The sequence below is a fragment of the Lynx canadensis genome, chromosome A1 (genome assembly GCF_007474595.2).
Source record: "Lynx canadensis isolate LIC74 chromosome A1, mLynCan4.pri.v2, whole genome shotgun sequence".
In the NCBI taxonomy this organism is placed as follows: domain Eukaryota; kingdom Metazoa; phylum Chordata; class Mammalia; order Carnivora; family Felidae; genus Lynx; species Lynx canadensis.
Window position 1 is genome coordinate 5,644,244 of NC_044303.2, and position 27,598 is coordinate 5,671,841.

The following is a 27,598-nucleotide window of genomic DNA, read 5'->3' on the forward strand; positions in this document are numbered from 1 at the left end:
AACCATTGATTTGTATGTGTTCTCTTTTGTTGAGGAATGTCTAGGGGAAGAGTGCACTGTGTCTCATTCTGGATAAAGAATTTCCCTGAGGATCTTCAGGGACTTTTTTTCCATTAAGCCCAGCAGACATCCTCATTTATGTACTTCAGATGCTCGGTTCTTATTGTTCCTTAGGTGACTTTTTCTTCTTCTTCCTTTTTATGTAGTATTCTCAGAGGACATAACCACACCATTCCATCAAGTTTACTTCATTGTTCTGTCACTGCTGGATTCCTTGCATTAATTTCTTTCTTGAACACGCCAGCTTATACTTAACCCGCGCATAGATCTCCCGTTTTCTGACTTTAGTTCTTTTATAGCTCTGTTGGAACATGTCCAGCGTATGACATCATTAGAAATGCTGCGTAGGCTCTGAGATGGACCTTCTGTTTATCGCCTTGATTTTCTGTGCTGCCATTCACGTGTGTATATCGTGTGTGTGTGTGCGCGCGTGCGTGTGCGCGCGCAGCACGTCTCATCTGCTACCATTTGCAACAACAAAAGAACGTCCACCATTTACAAGAACAACCACAACAAAAATGAAGTTACGACAAAAGAAAAACCTGATCATTGAATTTATAGTCGATTTTTGTCATTTGTTCTCCCCGGACTGTGTCCACCCATCTGTGAGCGGGACAGGACATGATGGCACCTCTCATTTTTTCCTTCTATAAGCCATTACCCATTCATATCCAATCTCTTCCAGACATTTTGCACAAAAATGCCGACAAGTAGTTTCATGGCTTTTTTTAATGTCTGTGAGTGGGTATATCCTGTTGTCGAAGGTCACGTTATAAGAGCAGATTTCTCTGACGGAACCTTGTCTTCTCAGAACCTTCTCTGATAGAACCTCCTTCTAGTCTTCAGGGGTCAGCCTGGATAAAAGTGGAGCTTCTGGTAACTTTCCACACCTGGTTTCTCGTACACGTTCGCTCACTCAGAGATGCCAGTATTGTCATCCTTTGTGGTGATGCTAATCCAGGCAAGAGCACGTATTGAGCCTTGCGTTTTGCCAGAGATCATGCTAGGTGATGAAGAAATAGGAAAAGAGTAAAGTGATGATGTCAGATGGGCAGGTAGAGAATGGGAATACAGTGTGAAAAGTGTTTTAAGAGGGTATTGGAGAGACTGAGAGAGCCCAGTGCAAGTTAGAATTTGTTAGTAGGGGGCAAAGCAGGGGAAGGGGATTTTGGCTGTAGAGAAAAACTCTGCAGAGTTCTCCGGGCACAATGAAAAGGTTAGTGTGATGGGCCAGGAGTCCACGTGGTAGTGAAAGTTTAGGTTGGATAAGTAGGTAAGGACCAAATTACATGACCTATGATGAGGCTGGGGTTTTATTCTATAAGCCACAGGGAGCCATTAAAAGCCTCACTAATTAGAAATAGCTGTAGAATGAGGGGCGCCTGGGTGGCTCAGTCAGTTAAGCATCCGACTTCGGCTCAGGTTATGATCTCCCGGTTCGTGGGTTCCAGCCCCGCGTCAGGCTCTGTGCTGACAGCTCAGAGCCTGGAGCCTGTTTCGGATTCTGTATCTCCCTCTCTTCCTGCTCCTCCCCTGCTTGTGCGCTCGCTCTCTCTCTCTCTCTCTCTCTCTCTCTCTCTCTCAAAAATAAACAAACATCCAAAAAAATTTATATATAGCTATAGGCTGAGATCTCATGAGTGGCGAATATTAAACAGAATCACTTGGCCTTTCTTCACCAAGATCTCTACAGTTTGCCCATACAAAAGCAAGTGTAGATGTCTCCAGAATGTCTCTGTCATGCAAGGTTGTACCAGGACATGCCTATTTAATCCCCTGCTCTAAAACGATTTACGTTATAGGAAGGTTTTCTTACAGTGGTTTCACACCCTTTTTGAGGAGAGAGAAAAATTGTAGGTTACTACCTGCTTGACACATAAGCAGTAAGCAACCAAATATGCAAACGTAGGATAATGCCCCCTTGGGCTGACCTCCAGCCCTGGGGACTTCATGACTCTCCTGATGTGGAGAATGCAGTTTCTCACATAAAGCCTAATGGGTAGCTATTCATATAACACATACGTTACATGTTCATAGAACATATATATTACATGGTCATATAACATACGTGTTATACGTTCATATGACATGTCCCATGTTCATATGACATACACGTTCTACGTTCATGAGACGTAACGGCTATAAATTATGCTGATTACAAGAATAGACAAAATGGTAAAACCTAGATTACTATTATGAATTATATCCAAAAACTATACCTATATCCCAAAACAATAACTATATGCAAAAATAACTGCTAGGTGTACCTCAGGGTCACGAGGCCAAGAATAAATAGCCAAGTCCCATCTGCTCCTCTTCATACTTTTTCAACTTACTCTCCCTGTCGCTCTCCCAGGCGTACATTCTTGGTTCCTCAAGGTCTGTCCTTGGGCCAGTGGCTTGTCATTGTTTTGGAACAAGAAATCTTGTATCAGTAGAGACTGCCTCCAGTAGCAAATAACAGAGGCCCCCGTTCAAACCACCTTCCAGGTCTTGAGAAGTCCCGGCTGGTACAATTTGAACATCCCGCTGGAGGGCAGTCGTGGCTGATGGATCCCTGGCCAGGAATGTCACCAGGGCCCAGAGTCTTTCCACTTTGCTCCAATACTTCATACTAAGTCTGCTCCAGCCCCTGACACGATCACAGGGAGATCGTCCCACATGAACCTTGTTCACAACCATTGAAAGGAGAGTTTGCCCCTGACAAATAGTTCACGAGTTTCTGTTTTTCTGGAAGGGGCCATCCTGCACCAGTCCCTACAGTCAGGGAAATGCCATGGTGGATGCTTGAGGTCTGGATTACCGGCATCCATCCATGTAGGAATGTAGGAACTCCATGTAGGAGTGGTCCTCAACAAGGGGGGAAAGAAAAGAATGTTGGTGGGGACGTTACATGCAACTTACATACATACATACATTACAGGCCTCTGAGAATCTGATGAAAGCATGTGTTGTCTCTCTACATGTCAGTTTTGCATTAGATTTTTAGGGGATTCACTCACCTCCTAAAGACTGTCATTCTTTATCTCAGAAAAATTACATCTCTTCCAGAGCAGAGATGCATCTTTCTCTTAGATTTTCGCGTTCTCCTGTACTCTGTATCCATTCTGGAAGCGCACCATCTAACACTGGAGGTCAGTCGTGGTTTTTATTTGCTGTTTCATAATTTTTACGGATGACCCGGAGACAGGTCAAGTAATAAGATGTGAGCGATTAATTGCAAACATCCAATTCATTCTTTAAATCCATCACCCAAGGTTTTTTTCCACTGGGAAAGAAAGGGAAAATGTGTTCCCCCCTGCCCTGTGCCCCACCTGTTTTATTTTCTACCACATGTTTCCTGATGCTATCCCAACATCAGCTGCAATGAATCTTTCCACAGACTGGTAGGAACCAAGAGTAAGGTAATCGGCCAGACCTATCAGAACAGCCTCACGCTGTGGGATCCGGGTGAGCCTTTTCAGTGAGAACTCTTCTCCAAACTGGAAAACATGAGCAAGCCGTGCTGTGGACAGCCATCTTACTTTGAAATTTGAAAAGAAAGGGTTTGCCAGGAACACCAGGCGGGCCTCGCAGCTCTTCTGCCTGGAAGAAGCCGAGGACCTGACCTCTGGAGAGCCCCTTGTGCATTGTCTGTCCGTGTGCTTATCGGTAAACCCTGCTTTAAAAGTAATAAAAGAAGACCCTGGCAAAGTTTGCATGGTGTTGCGTCACTCCCCGTGTTCGCCTTGAAGACCCTTCTCTAAAGAAGAGACCAGAGAGGATTTGACGGATTGCCAAGCCCATCCGTGGCCACCGGCCAAGTGGAGTTGGGGGGTCATATTTCCCAGCTCTCTGCAACCCAGGCTGTAGGTCTGGTTCTCAATCTGGACAGCCGTCAAATGGCACCAGATAACTAAATGTTCATTTTCCTTTTCTGTTTACCTTAACGATCAGCTCAAAAGTTTTTTAAAAGGCAGCCGTGGTATGGTTCCTGCTTGTTCCACACAGAATTGTTCTGCAGGTGTGGCCTCAACTTGAACAATTTTTGCACACTTGTTCTCAAATGGCTGATTTGAAAACCCACCGTTTGCACTCACTTCCTGCTGAAGAGTATGGGTTAATTTTTTTTTTTTTTTTTTTTTTTGATGAAGCAGACATTTTTTTCAAGACCTACTTTAAGATACTTAGCCTGACTACTTGGGCCACAGGAAACAAAGTTGTTAGTGTCCATACAGGATTATGGAAAATGGGATTCTAGTTCCAAATCCAAAGCGACTCAGCTAGTGGGTGGAGACCTGACACAGGTTAGTGACCGAGGAGGGCCCAGCGGAACCCGCTGCACATCCAGCCCTGGCTAAGTGTGGGCCTCAGCCTCAGAGGGCAATGTCGACCGCCTGTCCTGCGGTGCCCTGTGACTTAGATGCCGTCTCTGCCCTGAGAGAGAAGACACTGGGCCCCAGCACTTCTGCACACAGAGCTGGGAAAAGGCCTTGACTCACAAATGGTAAGAATGGTAACGCTTCCTCTCCACACACGGGGAGGAAGCGTTAGACCCCTTGCTACCTCCTAGTTCCGACACGTCCGTTGGGAAAGGAAAGGGAGCTCAAATGACTTTTTTCGGGGGCTTTGAGTCTACCTAGGACTTAACTGATAATACTATGTTCTCCATGTGGGAGGAGGTGGAAGAAACAGGAAAATACTTCCAAATGTTGGTTGTGGCCTGGCTGGATTCCAGAGTACTGGCGATCGTGGGTTCAGTCACCCCTTCATAACATCTTCCTTGCGCACACCCCGACCTTGTTCCAGAATGGACTTTAAGCAGCTCAAAAACATGAATCGAGTGTTACAGTGTGAAAGGTAATTTGTTGAAGGCCTGTAACTCTCTCCATGGGCTGGGCCGAACTTTGAGTGACTCACCCCTGGTCTGAAGTCCTATAAACAAATCCCCTAGGCTGAGATCTGCAAATTTTCCTCTATGTAATTCTCATAAAGAGAGTTTATTGTATCCCCCACCAATCGGGCCGTGCATTTTCCCAGGGAGACAGTACAATGCAGGCACCTGTATGGGCCATCAGACTCCTGTGAACTCTGGGGGGGAACACAGAGGTCAGGCTATGCCAGGCACCTTGATCCCTCATTATCTTTAATTAGTGTTTAGGAGGTTAATCGGGAGTGAAGCTTCTCTTTTGTTACTTCAACAATTGAGTCAAGGGGGCACTATGGCCAAATTCGAACTGTTTGGGTTCTTATTTGAATTTGTAAAGTCAGAGGTTTATTGCCCAGACCCGTGCCTTGGAGAGGTGCTGGAAGAGAAACAAGGGTACAGGAACAGTTATTTTTATTGTAATTAATTTGCAGCTTAATAGACCTACTAGAAAGTTTGCTATTTGAAAAGAAAATAACATTCATGAGCGTTCTCAGTGGTTTCAGACTTGACCCAAATCTTCTTAAGCTCAAATAGGCAAATTTGCTTCATTTTACATATAAAGGCACGCTCACATTCAAGGAATTTAATTGATTAAAATACTATTAAGTCATTACGCCCATGTCTCCCCTTCCTGTAGTAGATGCTCTGTCAAATCACATTTTCAATATTTTCATGGTAGAGCTAAACTTCACTCTCAGGAAATTGTATTTCAGCCCAATAGGCTTCGTTGTTCACAAACTGTCCTTAATCCTGGTTTAAATTTTCCTCTGCTTCTCTCCACCCTGTGCTGTTTCTCTGCAGTTATTATCCATAAGCATCAAGCACTTTAAAAATAATCGTTGCCTTTTTATAAATACTCTTTTCACCCTCCCACGTTCTTTTCTTCCTTCCTTTGCCGCATTCACATACTTGCCCCTTGTTGCAAGTTAAACTGAGGCAAGTTAAGAATTGCAAGAGTCTCCATGAGCAACAATCAAATAGAATCAGAAGCAACAGACCAGAAGTGGCTAGGAGCTCTCTGCTAGGAGGAAGGAGCTCAGGGAGAGATTTCATAGAGAAAAAGCAACAGCAAATGAAGGAGATTATTGATTGGCTATCACTTGAAGCCTGGTCAGGTTTGTGATTGGTTGTCCTTAGGCGTCAGTTTCATAACCATGAGGTATTTACAAGCTTGGATTTTGGTTCGCCTATGTGCGCCACCGTGGCATTAAAACCGCATCGGTCTGAGGGCTTCCTTGTTTAATTAATTTAACACCCTTAAATGAAGGCCATTGTTTTCAAGCTTCACGGGAGGGTGAACTTTGGACCTGCGCTGAAGTGCACGGTTTCCATTGCACAAGAAAGCAACCCTTAGCCAATCTGTACGCCTGCCTGAGAAAGGTCGGCCCTTCTTTGGCAAAGTTAGAAGGTAGGCTGAAGTTAGAAGGTAGGCTTGGTAGTCCTGTGGCCCTGGAAACTCTCTTCTTCACAAAGAAGCTCCGTGTGATGAGACCCTGGGAGGTCACACCAGCTCCTCCCTTCCTCCAGGACGAGGATGTGCTTGCTCAGCCTTTGGAAGGAGGAAGACGAAGGGCCCCGTGGGCTTGCCATCCCTTCATTTCTTCAATCCTTCCACGTGTAGCCCTTGAGTATCTTCCTTGTACTCGGCACTGCTTTTGGCGCTGGGCATATAACCGTGAATGAAAAACATCGAACTGACCCTCCTAGAACGTACCTTCTGGTGGGGAACAGAAAGGAAACACAAACTCTGTGGTGAAAAGTGAGATAAAGCAAACTAAACCAAGGTACAGATTTGGAGAGAGAGGAGGCGGGGAGGTTATACGGCAAGCCGCTCTATGGAGAGAGCCACCCACCGTGGGAAGAACATCCCAGACAGCCAGCCAAGTGCAAAGACCCTGATGTGGGAAACTAGTTAGTGTTCCCGGAATCGCGAGAAAGGCCATGTGGCTGGAGCGGAGGTGGGGAGGGGGAGCCTAGTAGGGGATTGGGTTTGAGAGGAAGCCAGGGTTTTGCATTTAGCGTTTGATTTTGAGCAGGGAGATGGCATGGTCCAGTGGGTAGAAGTAGAACTTTAACAGAACTTGACTCCCGGAAAGCAGCATCTTCCCGACCAGCTTGGTGCTTCACCACGGAGTTGTTTTGCCTTGTCCTTTCCCAAATGCCCCGATCAGGAAATACACAGAGCCTAGACTATTCCTCACTCCATTACACCCGGGGGTTCTCAACCCACCGCCCAGCCTTTCACTGAGGCCACTCTGGGTCAGCCAGGTGCCCTGCTAATTTATCTGTTCCTAGCAGCCCCGTGACTCTGACCTGACCTTTTCATAGGCTCTCCGACTGGACCACGGCGCTCAGCCTTGTATAAGGGAAACCTCACTACCTCATTGCAAGTCGTGGAATGAGGTAATGGTTTCCATATGTGCTGGGGCTGTCATTCAAATCTGACTTCGCCTGCTCTGCTAATGAGGTCAGACGGCTCTGCCTGTGGTGGACAGCCTCTCCCGGGGGGGAGCGCGGCTCCAGGAGACGGATGACAGTCTCCCACCCCCTTTCAAGGAGCTCAGGGAGGCCACATTTCTTCCCACTGCAAAGAAACACAAAATAAAAGGCCGTGCATGCATTGTTTTGTTTGTTTAAACGTTTTATTTGGAGATAATTGCAGTTTCACATGTGGTTGTAAGAAATAATACAGAGAGCCCCCCTCCCCCCTGCCCCTCCCCCCAGTAGCCTTTGCTCACTTTCCCCCAAAGGTGACATCTTGCAAAACTATGCAGCGGTGTCACGGCCAGGAAACTGACATTGATGCAGTCAAAATAGGAAACATTTTCATCAGCACCAGGATCCTCATGTTGTCTTTTTATAGTCATATCTACCTTCTACCCTCTCCTTAGCTCCTGGCAGCCATCAGTCCGTCCTCTATTTCCGTAATTTTGCCATTTCAAGAATGTTATGTAAATGAGTCATATCATGTGTAACTCTTGGGACCAAAAAAAGCTCCCTTTTTTCACTTAGCATAATTCTCTGGGGACTCATCCGGGTTCTTGCATATTAGCAATGGTTTCTTCCTCTTTCTCACTGAGTAGTATCTCATGGCTATGGCCGTACCAGGCTTTGTTCAAACATTCACCTGCTGAAGGATATCTGGGTTTCCAGCTTGGGGCCATTATGAATAAAGCTCTGGAAAACATTTGTTTACAGGCTTTTATGTGACCGTAAGTCCTCATTTCTCTGGGATAAATGTCCAGGAGTGCAACAGCTGGGTTTTTTAGCAGTTGCATATTTAGGTGGGTTATTTTTTTTTTTTCTTTTTAAAAACGAAAACCATTTCTTGGCTTCCATTCTGTGGGTAGGCAGTTTGGGCTACACATTAGCTCAGGTTTATCTGATTTTTTTTTTTACATCAAATGCATAAACTTTACCTTTTTAAATTATATAATTTAGTGGTTTGTAGTATTTTCACAGAGTTGTGATGTGTTTGGTTTTTTAAAGAAATGCCAAACTGTTCTTTCAGAGTGGCCACGGCATTTACATTTCCACGAGCAGTGTCTGAGCGATCCAGTCTTTCCACATCCATGCCAGCACGTGCTGTCACTATTTTTTTTATGTTGGCCGTTGTGGTAAGTGTGTGGTAATAGCTCACTGTGGCTTTCATTTGCATTTCCCTAATTGCCAATGGTGCTGAGCCTCTTTTCACGTGCTCACTTGCCACCTGTATGTCCTTTCTGACGAAATGTCTCTTCATACCCTTTGCCCGTTTTCTTTTTTCTTTTTTTAATTTTTTTTTAACGTTTATTTATTTTTGAGACAGAGAGAGACACAGCATGAATGGGGGAGGGGCAGAGAGAGAGGGAGACACAGAATCGGAAGCAGGCTCCAGGCTCTGAGCCATCAGCCCAGAGCCCGACGCGGGGCTCGAACTCACGGACCGCGAGATCGTGACCTGAGCTGAAGTCGGACGCTTAACCGACTGAGCCACCCAGGCGCCCCACCTTTGCCCGTTTTCTAATTGGATTCCTTGGGGTTTTCTTCTGTTGAGTTTCAGTAGTTCTTTATATATTCTAGACATTCATCCTTTATCAGATAGGCGGTCGACAGATGTTTTCTCCCACTCTGTAGCTTGTCCTTTCGGCCTCGGGAAGACAATCTTTCTCAGGGAGAAAAAAAAAAGGGGTTTTAATTTTAATAAAGCCCAAATTAATTTTTCTTTATGGGTTTTGCTTTTGGTGTTAGGTGCAAGAACTCTTTGCCCAGTCCTCGATCCCAAATATACGGTTGTATTTTTTTGTAGGGTTTTATAGTTTTGTATAGTTTTATAGTTGTATAGTTTTATATTTTACTCTTATGTGTGTGATTCATGTTGAGTTAATTTTTGCATAAGGAGACTTCTATAGAGGGTTTGTTTTTCTTTATGTATGCATGGTTGCTCCCGTATCATTTGTTGAAAAGAGTATCTTTCACCGAATTGCTTTTACACCTTTATCAAAAATCAGGTATATTTTTGTGGTCTTTTTCCTGGGTTCTCTATTCTAGTCTATTCTACTAATCTGTGTAGCTATCCCTCAACCAATGCCACACTGTCTTGATTACCATATCCTAGGTCTCGAAATGAAGTAGACTGATCCCTTCCATTTTATGCAAAATTGTTTTAGCTACTCTAGGTCCTTTGCTTTTCTGCACATTTTTTAGAGTAATCTTGTCTATACCTACAAAAAAATCTTGTTGGGATTTTGATAGGAATTGCATTCCTATAGATCAACTTGGTAAGCATTAATATTAAATCTAAATATCAATTTGGGAAGAATTAACATTTTTATTTTTATATATATTAATATTTATGTTGAGTGTTCCAATCCATGAAAATTACATGTCTCTCCAATTATTTAGATCTTTGTTTTGTCAACATTGTGTAATTTTCAGTATATAAGTCCTGTGTATATTTTGCTAGATTTACACCTAAGTATTTCTTTTTTTTTTTGAACAAACATATATGCATCATATTTTTAATTTCAGGATTCACATGTCTATTTATAGTACATAGAAATACAATTGATTTCTGTGTGTTGGTCTCATAGCACGCAACCTTGCTGAACTCACTACTTCTGAGAGTTTGATATGTGTCTGTGTGTGTTTATATTTTCTTATCTATATTTATATTTCTTGGGATTTTCTAGACCATCATCTGCAAATTGGAACATTTTTATTACTTCCTTTCTGATCCATATTCTTTTATTTCCTTTTCTTGCCATATTGCATTGGCTATAACTTTCAGCACTATTTGAATAAGAATGTGAGAATGGACAACCTTACCTTGCTTCCTATCTTAGGGGGAAAGTAGCAGTCTTTCATCATAAAGTATGGTGTTAGCTGTGGAGTTTTCAAAGATGTTCTTTGTCAAGTTGGAGAAGATCCCCTTTATTCCTAATTTCCTAAGACGTTTTGTTTTGTTTTTTAAATCATGAATGGGTGTTGAATCTTGGAAAATATTTTTTTCTGCAGCAACTGATATGATCATGTGCGGCTTTTTTCCTCTTTAGCTATTAATATGGTGGATTACATTGATTTTTATATATTGAACCAGTTTGCATCCCTGGAATAATGCCCACTTGTTCATGTTGTGTTATTCTTGTCATATATTGCTGAACTGAATTTACTAACATTTAGAAATTTTGCATCTATATTCATGCGAAATACTGGATTGTGGTTTTCTTTTTTCTTTGTTATATCTTTAAATGGTTTTGATATCAGGATAGTAAGTGAATTAGAAAGAGTCCCCTCCTCTTTGATTTTCTGGGAAAGATTGTGTAGAATTTTTTAAATAATTCTTTAAAAGTTTATTTTTATTTATTTTGAGAGAGAGATAGAAAGCAGGAGAGAGGCAGAGAGAGAGGGAGACAGAATCCCAAGCAGGCTCCAAGCTATCAGCACAGAGCCTAATGCAGGGCTCGAATTCACAAACTGTGAGGTCATGACCTGAGCCGAAATCAAGAGTTGGCCACTGAATTGATTGAGCCACCCAGGTGCCCCAAAGGTTTTGTAGAATTGATGTTAAGTTTTCTTTAAATATATTTGGTAGAATTCTCCAGTGAGAGTAGAATACAGCAGAATTCTCCATTTTGTCTTTTGTTTTCTGTTCTGGTTTTCATTTCTCTGTTTTGTTTTTCCTTCCTTCTTGTGGGTTATGTGAATGTTTTTTAGAATTCCATTTTGGGGGTGCCCAGGTGGCTCAGTTGCTTTGGCTGAGGTCATGATCTCACGGTTTGTGGATTCAAGCCCCACATCGGGCTCTGTGTTGACAGCTCAGAGCCTGGAGCCTGCTTCAGATTCTGTGTCTCCCTCTCTCTCTGTCCCTCCCCCATGCACACGTGCGCTCTCTCTCTCTCTCTCTCTCTCTCTCTCTCTCAAAATAAAGAAACATTAAAAAATAAAATAAATAGAATTCTATGTTGATTTATCTGTCATATTTTTGAATGTGTCTCACAGTATAGATTTTTTTACTAGTTGTTCGGGGTATTATATATATACATATATATATATACATATATATATTATATATATATTATACACACACATACACACACACACACACACATAACTAGTCATAGTTTACTGGTGGTGTCATTTTACCAGTCTGAGTGAAGTACAGAAACGTTACCTCCTTTTACATTACTTTACCCACCCCCATTTATAATATGCTTTTCTTAAAAATTTTTCTCTGTATACATTTAGAACCACATTAGACAATGTATAATTTGTGCTTTAACTTAGTCAAATATAATTCGGGGAATTCAAGAGGAAAGGAAAAGCCCATTGTATTTACCCATATTTTTGCTTACCGTGTTCTTTCTTTTTCCCTGATGCCCCAAGATTTCTTTTTTTTATCATTTCCTTTTCATTTCTGAAATTTCCGTTAGCTATTCTTGTAGGGCAGTTCTGATGGTGACAAATTCTCTTAGTTGCTTCCATTTGAGAATGTCTTGATTTCTTCATTCCTGAAAGATATCTTCACTGAGTGGACAGTTCGTTCCTTTCAACACTTGAAAAATATGCCCCTTCTGGCCTCAGTAGTTTCTGGTGAGAAGCCCACTGTCATTCCAATTGGTTTTCCCCTACAGGTAAAGTAGCATTTACCTCGGGCTGCTTTTGAGATCTTTCCTTTGTCTGCAGTTTGAAGAAATTTGAAGAAAGAATTTAATATAATCTATCTTGGGCTGGATTTTTGGGGGCTTGTCATATTTAGAATTTGTGCAGCTTCTTGAATCTGTAGGTTTGTGTCTGTCACTAAATGTGGGAAGTTTTCAGCCTTTATTTCTTTCAGTGCTTTTTCAACCCCATTCTCTTTCTCCTCTCCTTCTAGGACTCTGAAGACATGCATGTTACTTCTTTTATTCTCACAGGTCCCCGAGACTCCGTTAGTTTTTTCCTCAGTCTATTTGCCTCTGTTATTCAGACTCCATCATTGCCACTGTTCTGTCTCCCTGTTTACAAACTCTTTCTTCCGTCCCCTCCATCCCCCTCTTAAACCCATCCACTAAGTTTTTATTTGTTATTACATTTTTAAGTTCTAACGTTTATAACCGGTTCTTCTTTTTTGAGGCTTTCTTCTTTTATTTTTCATTTGTTTTAAACATATTCCTAACTGCATGTCGAAGCATTTTTATTACGGCTGCTTTAATATCTTTGTCAGATGATACCACCGTCTCTGTCGTCTTGATGTTGCCATCAGTTGATTTTTTTTTTTTTTTTACATTCATTTTGACATCTTCCTGGTTCTTGGTATGACACGTCACTTTCAAATGAAACGTACGCGTCTTAAGTATTAAGTGTTCTGATGCTGGATCCTGCCAGGTAGAAGTACTCTAGACCCCCCACTCGACCTCTGTTGAAGCCTGCTGGGTGGGGATGGGAGTTCCTGCTGTCCGCATGACCTCCACTGACACTGCAAGGGATAGGTGAAGGGTGGGGAGGAGACAGGGGGTATGCCTTTGTTACTCCTGGGCAGGGATGAAAGTCCTGATTCTCTGTGAGGCTTCTTCTGACACAACCCCACTGAGGAGGAGAAAAAAATGCCTCCTTTCGCTAGGTGGGGCACAGAAGTTCATTCTTCTCATGTTGTCTCTGAAGATACCACAGGGGACCAGAGACCTCATTATCAGCTGACAAGGATGAAAGTCCCAGCTCCCTCCTTGATCTCCTCTGTTACCACCTCATAGGACATGCTGTTGCAGCCTCATAGGAGTGGAGGTCTAGGCTCCCCCCTTGGTCTTTGCTGGCATGGATGGGAGTGAAGCCACAGGTTTTTTCTGTGGTGTTGGGCTAGAGTAGCATGATCATGGTCTGAAAGTTCTTTTGTCTTGCTAGGCTGCCCCTTTCCTGCTCCTTTGACTAGAGAAAACAGGCTTTTTTCTGGGCTTTTTTGGTTGCACCCATGGGCATTTCTGGGTTGCCAGACTTTTTAGCTCCAAATATGGGATCTGTGAGGCCAGAAGGAAACTGAGATTTCTCATGCCCCGCGGTTCCTAGCTGGTCTTCCTTCCAATTTCATCCAAGTTGCTATTTCAGGTGAAAGGACAGTGGGGTTGCCAGCTCCTGGTTTCTTTCTTCTTGAACTTTCCTTCCCACTTCACTGATTTATTTATCACTCCAGTTAGCAGACACAGTGGAAAAGGATCACATGTAATCTGGTTTTGCTTTCAGATCTTTTCAGTGTCCCCTGCCCCTTTTGTTAAAGGCTTCCCAGGCAGCTTTGTCCTTCAGCATGGTTGGCTTACGTGCATCACCTGTGTTCTAACCCAGGTGGTTGTTGACAGACAGATTCCATCTATCTTGAGCCTGCAAATCTGCTGTTGCCTCTTGCAAACTTATTGCTTGATTTAGTGCTACACCTCCTTGGAGGACAAACTTTTCTTTTCGAGAGAAAATCACCCAATCCACATCATAGAAGAATGACATTTCGTCCAGTACCCCAAACAGTCCCCTGACCCCCACTTTCCAAAACTGTGGACAGAAGAAAAACACGCAACTTGTTAGTATAAGCCTTTCTTCCCTCCAGTTTCCGGTTGTGCTGGTCAGAGGAGACTTGAGACCAGAGAGGACAGGACAGATCTATCCTCTTATTTTTTTAATGGAATTTGTATTCAGTTAATTAACCTTGTGTCCTATCCTGTCCTCAGCCAGACTGTCTTTCAACTCTTGCATGTAATCTGAATTCTTAACAAAATACAACGTCCTGTCTCTGTAAAGGACACGGAGTTGTTTTGTTAGGTTTTGTTTCTGGCAGTGTCATCTAGAATTTGGAGGGCGCTTTCCTCCTCTGGAGGAGAATTGGGATTCCGTCATTTGTAGAGAACAATACAGAGGAATTCATCTCAGTTATTATTGGAAATCCCACCGCATCCTAGCCCAGTGTTGGGCATTGTGGACAGATGCAGAGACAAATAAGACCGCGAGAATAAGACAGACCAAATCAGTAAATACAGAGGACACATGCAATTTTTTGTATGTAACCGTGTCCTCTGTCCTCAGCCCTGCGTAGGTACTGTGAAAAACGCAGAGACAGTATAAGACTTGGTCCCTGAGAGAACAGACCCTCTGGTTGAACACTCAGAGGACGTGTTGGTGTTTCTAGGAATCACCCCTTATGGCGCCTTCTCACCCTGCCTGTTCTCCCTGGGTTTCTACAGGCTGAGGAATCCGAAGTGGCATCTCTGGCTTGAATCTCTCTAGACCCCAATATCTCATGGCCCCCTAAATGCTTCAAAGGCAACTCAAAGCCTGACATCCAAAATTGGACTCATTGTCTTTCCTACTAAACCCATTCTTCTCCTGCATTTCCAACTGGACGATCAACAAGGAGTTAGCCATTGTTCAGGATGTAGCTTCAATGTTGATTCTTCTTGAAGCCTTCCTGAACTTTCTGCAAGTTATCACTCCTCAGTTTTAACGCTGTTGAGGCCCGTGCAATCTCCATTTTGGTACTCATCACCTTTGGCATGATATGTGTCTACCCAGAGAGATCACCTCAGAGACTGTGAGCTTCATAAGGACAGGGACAGTGTCATAGGCGGCTTTGTTTCCAGCACTGGATCTCACACACAACAGGTGCAGCATAATTGTTGAATGAAAAGAAGTCAAGTTTGAAAAGTGGAAAGTGTATGGTTTGGCAGCAAGGAAGAAGGAGAATAATTTACTACCATTTAATGGAACAGGCTTTACAAAGGTCTCCTTGCTCCAGGGTCGTAATTCCTATCTTTCTGGAATCTTAGGCTAGAAAACCTATTTTGTTTTTATTCTTGTTATTTTCCCTCATTACACTGGTCTGTTTAACTAAGGCAAAGTTTTTGATCCTACAAAGGCCTAAGTAGGTCTGGAATGCACTTGAGCCTAAAAGGTTCTTAGCTTCTGATGTTCAGATTATAAGGCGTAAAATAAGTTACCAATTGAGGCTATGAAATCTCATTCTCTAGGGCGCCTTAAAAATAGGTTAGAGTTTCAGTAGTCTGATAGATTGGTAGATGTTTAGCCTTACCTGAAGGAAAAGGAACTTTGGACTAGCTGTTTTCTTGAAGAACCTGTCAGATTTATGTTTTGAATGTGGTCCAGCACTAATTTAAAAGTAAGTTTCTAAAAATACGTATTTGTTTTTGGCTTTGTACGTCCGCTGCAATTCCTAGCAGCTGTAACTACTGACAAGATCTAAAAACAGATTTGCAATTATTTGCTATATTCTCCATGTTCCTGCTCTTTGGCAGTTATGCATGGGTGATTTTTGCAGGAATAGCCTCCTGACAGAAATGCGGACATGAGTGAGGGTTTGTTATTCCCCAGCATAATGCTTCTCAGCTCCCCACTCCCTCCTAAACTGCTCAGTTTTTGAGACAGGAGCACACCTCCCCTTCTAGGATATGTCAGCTTCCAAACAGCGCCTGCCTATATGGAGTTGTGTGAGGTTGGGTTTCACCATCATTACTGGGGAGGCACCAAGAACGCACGCTCCGCTGGTAAATTTATGTTTACGTGTACCTCTCCTCTATCGGTAAGTCTCGGTCAGCGTGCGCGCTTCAGCGAGGACAGGACACCACCAAAGAACACACGTTGACTCCAGGATCCCCCACTGTGGGAGAAGTAAAATGTGAAGATTGCATCATTACCAACAGCTCAGGCAGTGGGAGGGAATTTACTCCAATTCAGGACCCATTCCCTCTCCTTTTTAACTGAAATTTCTTTTTTTTTTTTTTTAAGTTGTCATGAAATTCACACAGTGTGAAATTTACCATTTTAAAGTGTACAATTCAGTGGCATTTAGGACATTTACAGTGTTGTGCAACCATCACCACTGTCTACTTCTAGAATGCTTCCACCTCCCCAAAGGAAACCTTATGTGGTTTAAGCAGTCATTCCCCGTTTCGCTCCCCTGCCTACCCACCCGATACTCTCCGGCAACCACTACTCTACTTTCTGTTTACATACTGGTCTATTCTGGATCTCATATAGTCATGCAATACATGGCCTTGTGGGCTTGACTTCTTTCAATTACCATAATGTCTTCAAGCCTTATCCCTGTGGCAGTATGTCCCTCAGCACTCGATTCCCTTTCGTGGCTGAGTAATAGTCCGCTGTATGGAATATACAACGTTTTGTTTCCATTCATCAGTTGATAGACATCTGGATTGTTTCCATCTTTTGGCTGTTGTGAATAATGCTGCTGTAGATATGGGTGTACAGGTATCTGTTTAAGACCATTTCCATTTCCTTTTTTTGAAAGTATATGTTGGAGTGGAATGGCTGTGTGATGCAGTCTTCTGTGTGGAACTTCAGTGGCTGCACCACTTTATAACCTCACCAGTAACGTGCTAGGGTTCCAACTTCTCCACACCCTCTCCAAAACATGGTACTTTCTGTTTGTTTGTTTGCTTGCTTGCTTGTTTTATAATTATAGCCATCCTAGTAGATATTAAGTGCTATCCCTTTGTGGTTTTGACTTGTATTTCCCTAATGACTAATGATGTTGAGTATCTTTTCATACGTATGCTTTTGGCCATTGTGTTTAGTCTTTGGATAAATGTCTTTTTAAGTCCTTTGCCCATTTTGTAACTCGGTTGTTTGTCTTTTTTGTTGTTGAGTTTTGGGGATTGTTGATATATTCTGGATACTAGACCCTCATCAGATGTGTGATTTGCAAATACTTTCTCTCATTTGGGGTTGCCTTTTGACTTTCTTGATAATGTCCTTTGATGACCAAAAAGATTTTAATTTTGATGAAGTCCAATTTATTTTTCCTTTTGTTGCCTGTGCTTTGGGTTCATATCTATGAAACCATTGCCAAATCCCAGGTCATAAAGATTTACTCTTTTGTTTTCTTTAAGGAATATATATAGTTTTCACTCTTACATTTAAGTCTTTGATCCGTTTTTAGTTCACTTTTGTGTATGATTGCAGGTAAGGGCCCAACTTCATCCTTTTGATGTAGAAATTCAGTTGTTCTAACACCATTTGCTGAACAGACTATTCTTTCCTCATTAAATGGTCTTGGTAACTTAGCCAAAAATCTAGGCTCTTAATTACATCACACTGATTTATGTGTCTATCTCTATGCCAGTGCCACACTGTTTTTATTACCATAGCTTTAAAATTTTTTTATGTTTTATTTATTTTTGAGAGAGAGACAGAGACAGAGCATGAGTGGGGGAGGGGCAGAGAGAGAGACACGCACACAGAATCTGAAACAGGCTCCAGGCTCTGAGCTGTCAGCACAGAGCACAACACGGGGCTTGAACTCGGAAACGAGCTCATGACCTAGGCTGAAGTCGGACGCTTAACCAACTGAGCCACCCGGGCACCCCACCATAGCTTTATGTTAAGTTTTAAAATCAGGAAGTGTGAGTCCCATAATTTTTTTTTCAAGATTATTTTGGCAATTTGGGGTCCCTGTGGATCTTAGGACAATTTTTTCCATTTCTGCAAAAAAGACTGTTGGAATTTTGCCTGTTTTGATTAGAATTTCCAACAAATTCATCAGATAGAAGTGGTGAACGCAGGCTTCCTTTGTTTTGTTCCCGGTCATAGAGAGATGGGTTTCAGTCTTTCACCATTGAATATGATGTTAGCTGTGGGTTTTTCATAAATGAAAAGGACTTTATGTGTTGTGTTGAGGAATTTCCCTTCTATTCTCAGTTGCTGAGTAATTTTATTATGAAAGGGTGTTGGTTTTGTCACGTGCTCTGTCTGCACCAATTGAGATGACCACATGATATTTTTCCTTCATTGTATTAATGTATGGTATATTGATTGATTTTTGTATGTTGAACCAGCCTTGCATTCCTGGGATAAATCCCATTTGATCATGGTGTGTAATCCTTTTATTACACTACTGGATTTAGTCTGCCAGAGTTTTCTTGAAGATTCTCTCCCCTTTTTTAAACCAAGATCTCATAGATATAAATTGTCTTTCCTTGTACTAATTTGTACTTCATTTTTCTTTTCTTCCCATTATTCAAAATTAACCAAATATTTGGTTGTGTTTCCTTCACCTTTTTTCCAACGTCTTTGTGAGTATATAGCTTCCAAAATATGCGTAGATGATAGAATACCATAAAGGGCAAATGTTATTATCATCCCTTTCTATCTTGAGTTTTTTCAGCATTATTGTTCAGCATTTTTTTTAGGTTTATTTATTTATGTGAGAGAGACAGAGACAGTGTGAGTGGGGAAGGGGCAGAGAGAGAGGGAGAGGGAAGCAAGCTCCATGCTGCCAACACAGAGCCTGATGTGGGGCTCCAGCCCACAAAACTGTGAGATCATGACCTGAGCCAAAACCAAGAGTCGGACACTTAACCAACTGAGCCACCCAGGTGCCCTTTCCTGAGAAGTTTTAATAATTGTCAGTAATAATGCTTTTTTCTTCTGCAAAGAAGAAAATGGGAAATGGGGAAAGTACTATTACTTGACATTTCAACTTTGGAGCACATAGAGAAGCCAGTGGTCAGACATCTCCACTAGAGTGTTTTATGAGCTCTCAGACCCTTTTCATCACCTAAACCTTTGTCGAATCTGTCACTTTAAGGGTCTCCAGAAAAGGTTGTTTCTGAGGATAGCGAAGCTTGAGAAAGAACAGTTCTGTGATCATGTTTTGTAGCCATAATGTTTTCCAGTAATTGGGTCAGGGGAATATAAATTATTCACAGAAACCAGATAAAGTCAATATGGTAGACTGAGCTGACTCAGGACTTTTCCAGATGCATAGAAATGCTCAGTGAAATATGAACAAAGAAAGGCTTTTAATACATAATCAACTTCAAATGGAACACAGAAACCTAGGTGCCAAAATGGAGAGACGCAAAAGCCAGTAGGCCAAGAGGGAGATAAAGCCGAAGAGGGGGTATCAGACTGCATAAAAGGCTCAGGGACTGAAGGTTCAGAGATTAATATAGGGAAAGGAGATAAAACCTCAGTCCCCAGTGAGATAGAACTCAATGCACAAAGCTACAGATTTTGTAGGGCTGCTATTTTAATGAAACAGAAACGAGAAACATTTTACTCACTAGATTGACAAAGCAGCAATGGGGAAGACAGAATTACCCACCAGAAACTGGAAGCCCATGCTTATGTATGAGGTCCAATTTTAGACTCTTCCCAATGCTATGGGAGCGAAGCTAAGATAATATAAAAATTGATGCAACCCACAGGACCCTGGCAGAGGCAAAAGAAAATCATTCTGAAGCATGACTTCATAACTAGAGCACACACAGTAAATGAACCCCAGTGACGGTGGGTCACGGAATACTGCAGACATTTATTGGCTCTCCACACCCCCAAGAACTGGATATGTAAGGAATGTCTGAACAAACCTATAAAATACTGGGGAAAGAAGATGTGGAAAGAGTAAAATAGCATGTGAGAACAGGTGGATCTAGAAGATAAATAAACTCTTGTAGACATGAGAAGGGTTCTAATTTCAATTAAAGCATGCCAGTCAGTTTAATGATAGTTCAGGTAAAACCAAAGAAAGAAAGGAAATGGAAAACATAGAGGAGACGTAGAGATGTGGAAGATAGGCTTAGATATATAAGAAGATCCTGGATAAGAAAAAAACAGAGAACTGGGGACAGGCAGGACTCAAAGTGTTTTCCATACATGAAGATAAACTTCTGAGTTGTAGTGACTTTCCAGGTCGCAGCAGCTGAGCAGATTTAAAAACACATTTGGGCGCCCGGACGGCCCAGTCGGTTAAGCTTCGGACTCTTGATTTCGGCTCAGGTCATGATCTCCCAGTTCGTGAGTTCGAGCCCTGCATGGGGCTCTATGCTGTTGGTGTGGAGCCCGCTTGGGATGCGCTCTCTCTCCCTCTCTGCCCCTCCCCCACTCACATGCTCTCTCGCGCTCTCTCAAAATAAAATATTTTGGAAAACACAAATCTACGTCTAGCCGTACTAAGTGTCGTAACAAAACTGCAGAACACCAAGGACAGAGTAATTATAAAAGTATCTAGAAGGAAAAAGACTATCTGCAAAGAACTGGTCCTCTAAATGAGTAGATAATTAAAAAGAATGTAAGAAAGGAGAAAGGGAGTGAAGAAAAATGTGATGCATGAGAAGCCGAAAATAAATGACACTCCTTAGATATATTTTAAAACATGATGAAGTGTTAGTTGTGATGCATATATACGTAAAACAAAAGTACGAAATAGAGATGTAAGACTATTTCTGATTTATTATAAGAGAGGGGGAATAATGGGGTCTGGGAGGAGGGCAACGGGCTTCGTATTTGAAATTTTATTCTTTTGTTCACATTTGAAGTAGGGGCACCTGGCTGGCTCAGTTGGAGGAGCATGTGACTCTTGGATCTCAGGGCGTGAGTTCGAGCCCCACATTGGGTGTGGAGATTACTAAAAAAATAAACAAACTTAAAAAATTTTTTTTTGAAGTCATTCTCACAACCAGGACAGGACTTGGTGCAGGAGTGCAAATGAGGTACCACGTCTGTGGTATGTGAGTATGTGAAAGCCATAAGTCAAGCTAACAAATAGCCATATACCTTGATTAATATACCTTCATAAAGACTGTGGTGTTTTGTGATTCCCAGATTCTCTGGAGTTTTGGAGCCAGAAAGTCGTGGCATGGGAAAGAGTTTGCTGCCCTGTGCCCTCCCCCCACCCTCCCAACCCCAGCTTAAGGGGTCCCGCACTTAAGGGGGTTTACACGCATGAGTTTGGGCATCACCATCCATCCGATGCAAAAACCCACCCATTGGCCACCCGCAGACCCAGGAGTGTGAATGCTGCCTCTAAGGTCTGCTTTTAGGAGGATAGTTTGGCCTTGGGTGCCAGCTTGGAGAGGTGTCACTCAACAGGAACTTCTGGGGTCCCAAATACCTGGGGTGGAGGACAGGCGTGGACTCTGGGTGGACATGTCCCGCTGGCCCTATGGACCCTTTACCACGTGGAAGGAAGGGCTGCAGGACACAGTGGGTCCCTCTAAAACAAGGGGTCAGCGGTCAAGCAGAGGAGCTCCATTCTCTAAAGCTGAGCAGGTGGGTGGACATTCACTGTACTAGTAGTCCCTATGTGTTTGGAGTGTCTTGTTACAAAGAGAGCGAGAAGAATGCACCATTTCACAAGGGAAAGAGGGACATCTGTCGAGCCCAAAGGCAGGGGCAGGAACACTGCCAGCAGAGCATCCTGCGACCTTTGTATTTGCTACAGCTGAGTCTGTTTCCTTACCTGCCCAGGGAGAGACCAGGACGTGTGACTTCCCACTTGCATGGTCCTGTGAAGTTCGCATTCGCCCCATCACTAGGCAGCACCTTCCACGGAGGAATCCTGGCCAGTGCTGGGTCACACAGGGAGGACGGCCCTTCATTTCCTTAAACTGGGAAAGCAGCGAGCACAGGGCGCCCCGGGCACACTCACAGTCTCCTCCTCGTGTATCTGCTCCTCTCTGCCTTGTCCGGGCTGTTGCTCAGCAGGGCCCAGTGAGATTAATTTGGCCCGTGGAAGAAAAGGCCATGAGAGAATGGAAAGCCGGTGCCAAGGGATAGAAAAGGTGTTTTTCCTCAGCCATCATGCATTTTGCCAAGCTTAGCTAGCCGAGGCTCACCTCCACTTGGTGATGAACAAACATCGTCCTTTCAACTGACGTAATCAGAAAGCGTTCTCTTCTGGAAACTCAAGTGCAAAAGGAACTTCAGCTCAGAGAACTACTGAGAATACCTTGGGTCCCGCTCCTCCTTCAAGGCCCTTGAGTTGCTGTGAGGTCGACTCCTGTCAGCAGACCATGGTCTTCAGGCTCGAGGCTCATAGACGTGGGATGGGGGGGATGTACTCGGACGGCCCGTGGCCGCAGCTCCTCAAACAACTTCTGTGCCCTCACATTCCCACAAACGGCAGATCGGGGCGTATTTGTTTGCTAGGGTTGCCGTCACAAAGTACCACAGACTGGGTGACTTAGCAGAAATTTGTTTGCTCGCTTCTGGAGGCCGGAAGTCCAAGATCAAGGTGTTGGCAGTGTTGGCTCCTTCTGAGGTCTCTCCCACTGGCTGGTAGATAGATGGCTGTCTTCCTTGTCTTCAGACGGTCTTCCTTCTGTGTGTCTGGGTCCTAATCTCCTCTCCTTAAGAGGACACCAGTCGTGTTGGATTAAGCCCACCCTAGCGACCTCATTTAACTTAATCGCCTCTTTACAGACCCTGTCTCCAAATACAGTCCCATTCCGAGATTACTGGGGGTTAGGATTGCAACGTAAGAATTTGGGGGGATCGCAGTTCAGCCCATATCAGAGGGCATTGGCAAACTCCCACACACCAGGAACCTCCTGGGGCAAGCAAAGTGACCTCGTAATGGTGAGAAATCAAAGCCCTTTGGCCTACCTGGGCAACTTTGAAGCACCCCCTTCTGCTTTATCAGAATAAACAAAAGCTACCCCAGAGGACCGCTCCGTATTTCCTTACAGCGGTGGCAACCTTGGAGGGAACCCTTTCAGGAAAGGCGAGAAGAGCTCCTAATCCTCATGTGTTCCAAGAAAATTCACCTTGACTTTCAAAATAACAATCAGGTTGTGCAGAAAGAAATCAGTCTCTCGCGGGGGCCCCAAGGCACCTCCGGGAGGCTCTCGTCCTGGTATATTTTACTGGCTCAGGGAGAGGCGGCTGCAGGTGGGACTAAGGCTTTTAAGGCATTTACCATAGAAACAGATCAGTGCTTGCAGAAGTGTTCTGGAAAGCCAGGGGTGTGCCTGGTATGAAAGGGCACTTGCGGTGCACTTCAATTAAGAGGCAGGCCGCGTTCAGAGGCGTTACGTACAGGACAGACTGGAAACAGAGCGCCTTTCAGAAGAGGGAGCAGTGCACTCAGGGTGTCGAGATAGCATCTACTGTAAATAATAGAGCTGCTGGCCAAACTGGACATTTTTCTTGACGTGAGGAAGCCTTTTCCCCCGGTCTCTTTTATTTTGAAACCTAAAGTCACTGGGTGAGGCATTTTGAGAGGCATCCACATGAACCGGGACTGACCGCGTTTGATCCACCTGCAGGATGAATGAACGTGACCGCCTACTGAGGAGGCTCAGCAGGAAGACGCCCCCCACACTCTTCCGAGGAGGCTCCGTCCAGCAGTGTGTCCCCCGTAAGTAGCCCTCACCCCCTTCCGGTCAGCCAGACCCCAGTGACGCAAGGAAGGCGGAGGCTTCATTAAAGCATGCTGGGGCTAAGAGGGACGGAGACGCTTGCCAAGCCAGAGCCCCGCATTTGGACGTGGAATTTGTGCATTTGGCTCCGGGCGAGTAAGCTGGAGTCTAGGTAGTGCCCTGGGACCCAATCAAATGCCTGAATGACAGAACCCTGAAACTTACAATCCTGATGTGCTCCAGATCCTTCTGTCAGCCTCCCAATAGGATTTTGTTCTAAGGCTCAAGTGATACGATTTTTAAATCATTTCCCCCAAAGATAGCAATGTGCACTCTTTTATTTCATATTAGCATGTTAGTTAAAACAATGACGATCACCGGGGGGAAAAAAAATCTCTGTTCTCTTCCCAGGAAGGCTGCCTCTGCCTCTAGCGCTGGTGTCCCCACTCAACACCAGAGGCCAGGCCTGATTTGTGCTGAGGCACCTGACCCAGGCAGGGGTCAGTGGGGGTGTGCCAGACCCCAGAGGAAGGGTGGGAGGCCACGAAAGAGACACAGGTGGCACAGCTCACGGAGGTTGTAGGCCTATTTCAACAATCCGGCCACTTGCTCGCCGCTGAGAGGTGTTATTAGCACAGGTTTCCTTGGGCCGGAGGGGACGTCACCTGCCTTCCCCAAGGCGAAGCCTGTTGGCACCTGTCGTCTGTCACCTGCTTCTGCCCCTCTGAACCCCGCCTGTTCTCCCAGCACCCCCTCTCTCGCACATCACTTACCATCTCTTCAGCTGACACGTCTCTTCCTTTCTCTCCCCGAGTTGTTCGGGAGGGAACAGGAATGGTTTAGGAGAAGTGGAGAATTGTTGTGTCCGTAGTAACAGGTATTGAGGGTCTGTTTCAGGCTCCCCTGAGCTGCACCCATCCACAGATCTTCACAGACTTTCCAACAGAGAGAAGGACAGGGATGGACTCCCCTCCTCACTTTCCCACATGGAACACCAAGTTCCCTGTGGTGCCTCACGTGCCGCCCGTCCTGCCCCAGGAAGCAGGCAGTGTCCGCCCCGAGAGCACTCGGCAGAGGCTCAGGCTGCTACAGTAACTGGCGAGCAAGGCCCAGCGATCTGGGTCATGGCCATTGTCTCTCTGATCCAGGAGAGAGGTTGAGTCAGGAGGCTTGATGGCGTGGTCCAGACAGCGAGGTCTGCAGGGTCCCGCTTCTGGAGCTGGACTGCCTGGGGGTCCTGTCCCAGCAATGTCACTTTTTTTTTGTGACCTTACATCTCTGTGTCTACATCTGTAAAATGGAGATGATGTAAGAACTGGGTTCGGGGGGAGAATTAAATGAGATGGTTTATACCAAGTGCCTAGAACAGTGCCTGACACTACGGAGTCCAATAAAGGTGAGGTATTACTGGTTTTTTCTGCCACTAGGTGAGTAACTTTGGGCAAGTTACATATTTCTCTAAACTTCTGTTTCCTCCACTGGGGGAACAAAAGAATTATAGTAATATACGTCTTACACACCCTCTGTGAGGTTTCAGGATGATGTGTGTAAAGCAGCTCTCTATAGCAGGCACAGAGAAAATGGACACTGATTCTGTAAATGATGATGTCTAGGCCCCACTGCTTCTCTAATAAATGTTTCAGAATAACCCGAGAAAGACTTTACGTGATGCATATATTGAGATCAAAGATCGAGTAAGAACTTTTGCAGAAGAGTCATAAAATATCCTACAACTGTTGAACGTTTTTCTTAACTCTCGGTGTTTTGAAGGACAAAAGAAAATTCTAAGGAACAAGTACAAGGAATAAAAAAAAAGACCTCTAAAATGACGGCACGTTTTAAAAACACCCAGCAACTAATAGCAAGAAACCGATCGGTAACAGAACATTCTGTCAGTAACAGCTAGAGAAGGCCATCGAGCTGTGAGAAGTGGTCCTGGCCTGCGAGAAGGTCTGCGTTCTCCTCTTGGCCTCTGCTCGCCCGCCCTGGGTCTGTCCGTCAGCTGTCTTGGCCCTGTCTTCCTAGGAAACTGGAAGGAAAACTCTCATCTTGGCGGGATTTTTAGTTCCTTACAGGCCACCGACACGCGGTATTGATAACTGAGATCAGCATTTTCCTACAGTCTAATTTCCTTGTCATCCGCAAATGGGCTACCCCCATTTCTGTCGCTTTCGGGGAACTTGTACTTTCATGAAGCTGTTTTATCAGAGCTACTTAAGGGGAGTTTTATTCCAAAATAATTTTTAAAAAATGACACGATTTTATGGGTTTCACCAAATGTTCTATCAGAACACAAAACAACTAAGATGCTCCCCTACCCTTCCAACTCCTCTCACCTACCCCGTTCTGCCCCCAGACTCTGGCTGTGGCTGAGCATTTAAGGAGCAGATGCCTTGGGAAGCCAGCCAGGGGAAGTTTATGAGTGGGGTCCATCCAGGGCTTTCCCCACGGCCCCATCATTACTTTCTGGCTCTCGGGACTTCCTGACAGACGGAGCAGATCGGGAGAGGCTAAGGGTTGGAGGCTTCCTCTGAGCTCCCCTTTTGGATGCAAATGGCGGCTACTTGTTCATCCGACAGAAGCTGGTGACCTGATGGGGCATCCTTGTTGGGCTGAGGGGTGCGGGCTGGGCGGGCAGAGGCTCGTTGGGTGGTGATAGTCCCTGTGGCCCCACTAAACACTTTTCCCCCTCACGGCCCTCGCTCCCGCCAGGCCTGGTTTCTGAGAAGACCATATTGTTGTCTGTAGGAGGGGGATACCCCTGCCCCAGGGTAGCCCTCCCAGGCCGCCCTCCATTCCTTCTTGAGCTACACGGCTCACTTCATGTCTCTGTTGAGGCCAAGAAAGTCTAGTGAAGAAGGTCTTAGTGCGTCACGTTCTGGAAACATGATGGTAGATGCAACCCATGGGAACTGCGGGACAAGCCCTCGGGGAGTGGCCTCCGGGCGCTCAGCTGACCCTGGGAGAAGAGATTTGCTACTGGACCAGAAGGTCCTCTCAGATGGACACCTGGAAGCCCTTCCCAGTCTGGAGTGGAGGGGGTATCCTGCCAGAAGGCCCTTGTGCCAGTGAGACAAATACAAGCCAAGGATGCCTTACAGCTCCAAGCTACGTCTGTGTCCCAGTAGGCACGGGCAGGATATGAATGAAAAACAGAATAAGACAAGGCTTTTGCTCTTTGCACTTGAGCAAGGAGCAGACAATTCCACATGCTAAGATAACTTTCCCAAAAGGACACTCCCAAACAATGTTTCTATGTCTCAAAAAGTCCCCTTCATTTCTTCCTCTCCACCAGGCATCTCCCCCCTCCAAAAAGCACATCAAAAAAGACGGGTAGCAGTTGTTCTACTCGGATGGATTGTTGAGACTGCCTCCGTTCTTTTCTGGAATGGAGGTAGAGGCTTCCTCCAGTGGTGCTGAGTGTGAATCGGCCCTGAACGAAGACGAGCATTCTGTGGCCTGGCTGTAGTTCGCCATGGAAACGCCTGGCACCCATGTGGAGGGTTAGAGCTCTGAGGACACTTGGACCTCATCTGGTCCAGGCCCTTTATTTTACAGAACAGTCAACTAAGGAGACCCAGAGAGCTTAACCCATGGTCCTGTGGCCACATTACTGCCACGCAAGGACTAGAACCATCCTCTGCCTCAGGCCCTGGGCCTCAGGATCCAAGATGGAAGCAGCACAGGTGAGAAAGCCGCCGTCAGGGTGGAGAGCTCACTGGCCACCTGCCTGCCCCCAGACGGGCTCGGGAAGAGCACTGACGGGGCGCTCCCATTGCTTGGGATCAGAGCCACTTCCCGGGTTGAGAGCACCCGCCTGGGATGTCACGGCAGGCCACCGACAAGGGCTGCGTGGCCCCCTCAGGAAAACATGGGATGTTGACTAGAAACGTTCCTGTTAAAAGACCGGAGAGTGAAAAGTATCCAAGTTGACCACAGAACACACAGCCTTGTGACCGGAGGAGACGGTGTTATTGGCTAGATTTTGCTTTGAAACATCCCACGGCAAGGTGTC

The 27,598-nt window shown here is 44.7% G+C and overlaps 1 protein-coding gene across 1 annotated transcript in view; it reads left to right on the top strand.

Annotated features, from left to right (window-relative positions):
* Positions 1–27,598, top strand: part of LOC115508933 (phospholipid-transporting ATPase IB) — a 599,908-nt gene that overhangs the window by 566,257 nt on the left and 6,053 nt on the right. Inside the window, exon 36 of the mRNA XM_030308008.1 lies at positions 23,491–23,582. Within this exon, the coding sequence (XP_030163868.1) occupies positions 23,491–23,582 (92 nt within the window). The remainder of the gene's footprint in view (positions 1–23,490; positions 23,583–27,598) is intronic.